At 29.3% G+C, this 7,661-nt stretch overlaps 1 protein-coding gene across 1 annotated transcript; it reads right to left on the bottom strand.

Annotated features, from left to right (window-relative positions):
• Positions 1 to 229: 229 nt before the first annotated feature.
• Positions 230 to 5,894, bottom strand: LOC117170758. Its single transcript, XM_033357792.1, has 3 exons — positions 5,823 to 5,894; positions 869 to 982; positions 230 to 762 (listed from the first exon to the last, which is right to left on the bottom strand). Exons 1-3 carry the CDS (start codon positions 5,872 to 5,874, stop codon positions 230 to 232), a joined length of 699 nt encoding a protein of 232 aa, XP_033213683.1. The 5' UTR covers positions 5,875 to 5,894.
• Between the last annotated feature and the right edge of the window lie 1,767 nt (positions 5,895 to 7,661).

Below are 7,661 nucleotides of genomic sequence, written 5' to 3'. Positions count from 1 at the left end.
TGATTATATTTCCTGGTGAGAGATATAGCTGTTCTTAAATTGCACTAATTCCTATTAGGCTAACAAGTAAAAACCCTGCTATATACACGTGATTCAGAACTTTCCCTTTTCATACGATTAGCAGGGGACCTTTCACAAGATATGTCATAAATTTTTTCAGGGACTCTACTCCCGCTCCCCTTCCCCCGGCCCACTGATGCTTCTTCTATAGCACTTAACATGGAGATTGTTAAGTTCTAAATATAGGTGCACCAGGATATTCATATAAGTCTCCTTCAACTTCACTATTATTCGGCAGTACATAACGAACGCGCCCTAGAGATTGCGTTACATTAAAATGATTACGTACGGCGCGGCCGTGAAATAGAAGGCCGCGAGAATCAAGCGCTGACGTTTCATCGCGAGGCGCAAGATCAGCTTCCATTCTGGGCTTACCATATAGTAATACATAAGCGAGGTAAACTTGAGGGCCACCGGTATGTTCCCTGCTTTTAGTCTCGTTATGATACAAATAGGGTTTGAGGCATGCATAGAAGCGTTCCCTACCAGTGAGTTCAACCATAGCGTACCCATGTGGACCATGGCAGGACATAATTTCGTAATCATGCATGAGTTCTCCTTGAAGTAAATGCCATCCTGGAACATTTCCATCTATTACCTTTTGTATCCGGATTTGTTGTGCTGGTAGATTGGGTTTATTAGGAACAGGTGTGAGAATTCTAGTGGGATGAGTATGCCTATGTTTCGTCCAATCACCAATATCTGTAACCAAGTAATTTATGAAATTTCTGAAATTTGTGTGCAATGAAAGAATAGTTGTCAGTGAGAGGATAAGCACTATGGCAGCGAGATGAAGCATTAGCATTACCTGGATGGATTGCCGGATAATTAGTAGCATGAATATGTCGTGTAGTGGTCTCAGCAACAGTAGCTGTAAATGGATTAGTACTGGTTCTAGAGCTATTATTCATAGCACCAATTTCTGTAAAAAAAAAGAGATTGATGATGTTTTTGTTCACGGGAAAGGTAACTGTTAGTCAGAAGATAAGTCCTGGAAGAGCGCGATTTTTGATTCCATATAACGTAATAAATACAGTCACCGAAATATTGATGTATGGAGGGGGTTAATTATATAGCCTTTTCACTTTACTTCCAATTTAACCTCAAGAATAAAAAACTAAAAAAAGAACTATAGATAAGCAACTGATACAGCTAAGTGTTTCAGTGAAAGTGAAGTAGAAAGAAACGGTGACAATGTCTTTTTCTAGACTCTCGTGACATATTTCTTAGCTTTTTGTTGGCCAAAAGTAATTGAAATAAAAAGCGCATTCCCAATGGACACAAAGTTTGGCGACGTCTTTAAGACATCGTTACGACATCTTTACGACCACTTTACGACATCCTATGTTAATGTCGTTAAGGTGTCTTTACGATATCGTAAATAAGTCGTATGATCTGACGATGTCTTTACGGTATCGTAAAGACACCGAAACGACATGGACACATGATGTCGTAAAGTTGTCGTAACGATGTCGTAAAGACGCCGCCAAATTTTGTGTCCACTGGGTTTTTATTTAATTAGTTCAATTTTTATCTTTTTCAATTATGGTATCATTCATTTGAAAATTCTTAATTCCAAAATATTTCAATTGAAACATTTTCAATTTTAAATTTTTTAGCGTACATTTTAATTTCGAGAATTTTAAAAGGCAGTTTTAAAAATTTCAACAATTAAACATTAAAAGCGTTTAAAATCGCTGATTTTTTATCACAAAATTTTGTAGTTAATGAACTGTGAATATAAATTACTTAATGATTTTTTTAAATTGAATTATACTCTAAGATTTAAAAATTGAGTAATAATTAATTTTACAAGAAATTTCGGCATCTGTTCACAATTTAAGAATTCCCAGATTTTAAGATTACAAAATAAACTGTTTCAACTTCAAAGTCTTATTAGTTTAACAAATGTAAACGCCGGATTGAAAGTGTATAAACGATGTTAATTTTTAAAATACCATCAAAATAATATTTTCTTAATTATAGGGTTTTATCAAATTTCAAATATTATTTCAAAAATTAAGATTTTGAGGTATAAATAACAATTGAACACCAATTATTTTCGGAAAACATTCGAGTAAGGTGAAGACACGTTTAAAGTTTTTAAAAAAAATTTTAAATAATTGAAAATTTGAAAAAATTCAAGTAATATAAATTGAAAATTTCGATCCAAATAGTCCACGGCCTAATTTAATACCAAACATAGATTTTGGGAGAATGGCAACAAAACATTTATAAACTTTTTAGGAATTTGGAAAGGCTTCTGAATAATAAAAGATATTCCCTAAGAAAATTATAAATTATTTATTATTTTGAATAAATAATTTTGATAGAATATTCAAAAAGATTTAGCAAGAAATACAAAATTATGAACAAAAACATTAGAATATTTTTAAGGAATTTTTTATTTGCCATGATTCTAAAACCATCATTAGGTTATGAAGGATTTTAAAACTATTAATAATGAAATAATTTAATTTTTAATTTGAAAATTAGCATTTGAATGAAACATTTTTTAATTAAATAACTTGTAAACTTCAAATTTAGAAGTTTAAAAATCAAGATTTCCGACTTGAGAGCTTCGATTAACAGTTTAGTTTCTGATAGTTCAAACTGAAAATTTTTTAGCCTTACACTTCATTTTTTAAATTTCATTGAACGTGAAAGACGTTTGCAAACCGTGAAAAAACCCGGAAAACTAGCTAACACTTGAAACAGATAACTAGATTTTTGGATGAATTGTTTAAAGAATGTATTATTGTTTTTAGCAATTTTCTCATAGAATAGAGTTAAAAGGTCTTGTTTTTTTTCAGAAATTTTCCACTTTGTGTCCAAGTTTCAATTAGAGGGAGGTTCTAGTTCAATCCTTTCAAAAAGAATTATTGTTTTAATAATTTATCATTATTATTAATTATGATATTCTCTTAGAATAATGCTAGAAAATTACAGTTTTTAAACAAAAATTTCACTTTTTGTCCACTTTTTAATTAAAACGTGATAAATACTTAACTAGGCTCAAGAAAATTCATTTTTCAAATAATTCGTTATTATTTTTACTATTTTTATCAATAATATAACAATTGAATAATGTCAGCAAGATGCGGTTTCTTCTTAAATTTCTTAACTTTTGTCTAATTATTGATTGGAGGCACGTATTAATTAATTCAAGTTAACAAAAATAATAAATCTATTTTTCATTAGGAGTGACGAAATGATAAATTATATTAGGCAAAAATAATTGTTTAAACAAACTATTTATAGGTATGGCTATCTTCATCTATATCAATGCCCAATAATTGCGGTTTTCTTCTCAACTTTTTATATTGCTGTTCTTTTTTTTTTAGTTAGTAAAATAAACGAATAATAAGTAAGCGTCAACGAAAATTATTTTCTAAATGGTAGTGTTGTTCTGAGTGAATTATTTTCACTTTTTTCCCAAGTTAAAAAAAATTAATTGGAAGGAAAAAGTTTTCTTAAACAATAGATAAATAAAGTATGGAATAGTTAGGAGTAGGTGGTAGAACTAGGTCTTGAAATGTTTTGAATTTTGTTTTTTTTTTTTTAATTGCAACAGGAGCTTATTGCAAAGGAAAAACCTCGAAATAATATTTCAAAATACCAAAATTTTGTTGCCGTTGTAATTGAACTACATCAGCTAATTGTATTTTTCCGTTCTAAAAAAATTCACAAATCTTTATGCATATCATTCTCAACGTACATGATTTTTTAGGAAAAATTTTAGCAGAAAATTCAAGCTCAAAATATTTTCAAAATATTTATGCAGTTTTTTACTATTGAATAGTCACCGAAAAGGCTATTATTTTGAAATTCTGCAGATTTTTAAATTTGGGGGATCTTAGTGTAAGTAATTAAAAAATTGTAATTTTCAAATCAGGTTGGTCTGAATGTATACCTGTAAAAATGCAACTTTGATTTTTTGTTATAACCACTCCCCCATCAATTTGTTTTATTTTCCGGAAAAAGAAATGCCACAATATTTTTTCAAACGTTAACCTGTGTCTCCGGGTTTATTCACTTTTTGTGAATTAAAATGCAATCACTTCTTAAGGAGTATTCAATTATTTTTAATTCATAATTGAAGAATTTCAAAGTATTTTTTAAATAATTTAAAACTGTTCAAACAATTATTAGTTGTGGAAAGAATTTTTCTGCCATTCTAAATCGTTAAAACTTATTATTTTTCATGATGAATTATACAAAGTTGATTAATAAAAGATGTTATAGTTCTTGCTAATCTCACTTTTTAATTATTTAAATAATTTGCACTTGGTTAAAAAAAATTCCTCCTTAAAGTTATAAAGAGTAAAAAGTAAAATTATATTTTATTTTTCGCACCTAATTATAATTTTTTAAATAATATATTGTGTACGTTCTGTATTAATGAAATTAAAAAAACAATAACTATTATTGCTTTAAAGAGAAAAAAATTGTAAAAACAAACAAAAATTAATTAAATAATTACCAAATATCATTGAAAAATATGTTGCACCCAACATCCTTCAATTGTATCATTATTTCCAGAAAATAATAATTTTTTACGATTTTAGGGAGAAAAAATTGTTCAAAATAATGAACATTCATCAATTTTGTTTAAATTATCCTAAATGATAATAATTTTACATGATTTTCAGGGGAAGAAAAATTGTTCAAAGAATTTCTAATTATTTTTAAAATTCTCAGAAACTTGTCATTTGTGGATTAAAAATAATTCATGTCGACAAAATTCCAAAATATACCGTCTTTAGTATGAATTTAATGGAAAACTATATCTTCCATTTTGTAGGGGCAGCTTCCGGGGGCAATAAAAAGGGTTTGCGGGTGTCAAAATTAAAGGTTATTGGGGCCCGGGGGAATGGTTAGCGTTGAAATAAAATTACAGCATTTCTTTTTTCGCAAAACGGAACAAAATGGGAGGAAGGGGGGTATCACTAAAAATTGAAAATTGTATTTTTGCAGGTATAAATTTGGATTACCCAAATGGGAAAATTTGTGGTATTAATCTTTTGTACCAATATCTCCAAATTAAACAAAAATCTAAATAATAGCCCTTTGGTTGACTATTCAATGGTAAAAAAACTGAGACAGTACTTGAGATTTGTCCCACACAAAATGAAGAAATAAAAATTTTTTAATTTGTTTTGAGTTTGACTTTTCTTATTTAGAATTAAAGTTAAGATTAATATTCAATAATAAAATAAAATATTGTATTAATCATCATTTTCAAAATTTCGATATGTTACGATATTTCTATCTGGCAACGTAGCACTAAAGGATACAACTGATCTGAAAAAAAATCGAAATGCACATTTTAATTGTGAATTTTTAATGGCAGAATTAGAATTTGCATTTAACGTTGAAATTTATTAATACGGAGGAATATTATATTAACTATCAGTTCTTGTTTCCATATGTTACACGATTTTAATCTCGCAATGGGACACTGAATGAAAATTTCAATTAAAGAAAAATATGAAAATTCAAATTTTATATATTATACTTAGAAGACAATTCCTAGTTTAAGATTTATGAAATTTTGTTAGTTTCCATTTTTTTAATTTCCATATGTTACAAGTTCTCAAGCTGGTAACCTGGCAAAACAATAAAATATGTTACGAGATTTTGATCTGGTAACGTGGAACTGATTGCAAATATTTATTTCAAAGTTTAAATTATGAAATTATAAAGAAAAATTAAAGGTTAGGATCAATAACAGTTTTAACTATTACGTGAGGTGCACATACTTGCAAAATTGGTCAAAGCCACGCAGACAAAAAATAGTGTGACGACCTTCATTGTTTGTAGATACCAGCAGAGATAACGATAGGTAACCTAAGACTGAAGCTGAAGAGGAAGAATTTTGTTAGAAGCGCCTGCTTTTATAGATTATTTACAAAAGAGTGGAGGGGTAAATATTCCTGATATCTAAATTTTTCACATCTGCTTAATTCATCATTAATAGAACCAACAAAAATGTTTATTTAACCTTCATTTGAACCATTTAAAACTACGTATTTCAAAAGTCATACAATATCTTTTGGCTAAAAAAAAATTCGATAAAATTTACGGAATAATTAACCAATAAAGTTAAAAGTATTCATTGCGCTCGCAAATTTGAGCGGGCCTAGAGCGAATGTTAGCGCGCGACAGCTGGTTCTTGCGCTTCGCGCTCGATAATATGTTTCTCTTGCGCTCGATGATCTATTCATCTCGAGCGACACGCTCGGTCTTTTTATTTAACCCATATTTGTGCGCAAGCCTTTTAAAATTAAAGGCTAAAGCATCGAAAACTTTAATTGGGCGATTGTGAATTCTCTTTTGTTAAAGCTCCTTGGGATTCAACCAACATATTTTCATTACGTATCTCATGCTTCCCACTCTATTTCTTCGAAAATGCGAACTTTTCTACATTATAATCAATTCTATTATATCAAATGTATATTTTATTTATCTTAGTATCTCGGTCTGGGGCTTTTTATTTAGATATTGCAAAATAAACTACAATTTTTTTATATTTTTGATTATTTGTTTCTTATTTTACATTAAATCCGCATCCTATTAAAATAAAAATTATTATTAAAAATTTTATTCTAACTTGTGTTTGGTTTTTGATATTTTTTTTACATTCTCATCAGTTATGATTGAGAAAGTATTAGAATTGTCCGAAATTTGACACCACTGTTTTTCACGGATCTCCACGTTTCGAGACCCCCTGAATTCGAAAATCAAGTTTTTACGATGGCGTCTGCCTGTCCGTCCGTCTATCCCTGGCCTTCCGGCCGTCCGTCCGTAATCACGATAACTCTCGAAAAAAAGGAACAAATCAAATCCATCTTTAAGACCTATTTTTTAGGTCATAAAAGAAAGGACGCGTTCGCTAACCAGCCGATTTTGATGAAAATTCAAAAAGTGAGCGCACTTTGAACATTTTTGAGACAACTTTTTTTCTCAATTTGAAAATTCTAGGAACGTATATTTATAGCATTAAAAAGGACAAACAATTTATCCAAATGACTTTTTTTTGATAAAAAGAAAATTCTCACAGTTATATCATTTTCAAAATTTTTTAAATCAACCGAAAATCAAAATTTGAAGCGAAAAAACGCACAATATGAAACAAATGCAAGAGAAGAAAAACATTGCTATTTGAAGGACCTACAAGATTATCATAGAAAATTTTTGGATTTTTTTAGGAGATCGTAAATTCAAATATTGATTGCACAAAAAATAATAAATAAATTCCATTTTGTGGTCAAACTATATAGTATACGAAGAAAGATGAATTAACTAAGATTGTTATTCCAAAAAAGATCTACAATTTCGTTAAGAATCACTTCTTGATAGGACGTGTCCTTTTTGTTTCATTCGTGAAAAATAACATTAAAAATAAAAAAAAAATAAAAAAAAATGTGTGGCAAAACGACAAAAGTTACGAGAAAAAAAAGATTCAACAAAACCTGTTCCGAAAGTCTGTCGCTAATCGGCCATCTAAACCAGATCTTTTTGATAAAGTTTTATGGAAGCATTACAAAAGCAAAGAATAAATATCCGAGCGTGAAGCGCGAGGTAACCCATCATCGATC

The sequence above is a fragment of the Belonocnema kinseyi genome, chromosome 4, assembly GCF_010883055.1.
Source record: "Belonocnema kinseyi isolate 2016_QV_RU_SX_M_011 chromosome 4, B_treatae_v1, whole genome shotgun sequence".
Classification (NCBI taxonomy): Eukaryota; Metazoa; Arthropoda; class Insecta; order Hymenoptera; family Cynipidae; genus Belonocnema; species Belonocnema kinseyi.
The sequence above is the reverse complement of the archived record's forward strand: the minus strand, read 5'-3'. Positions and strand labels throughout refer to the sequence as shown.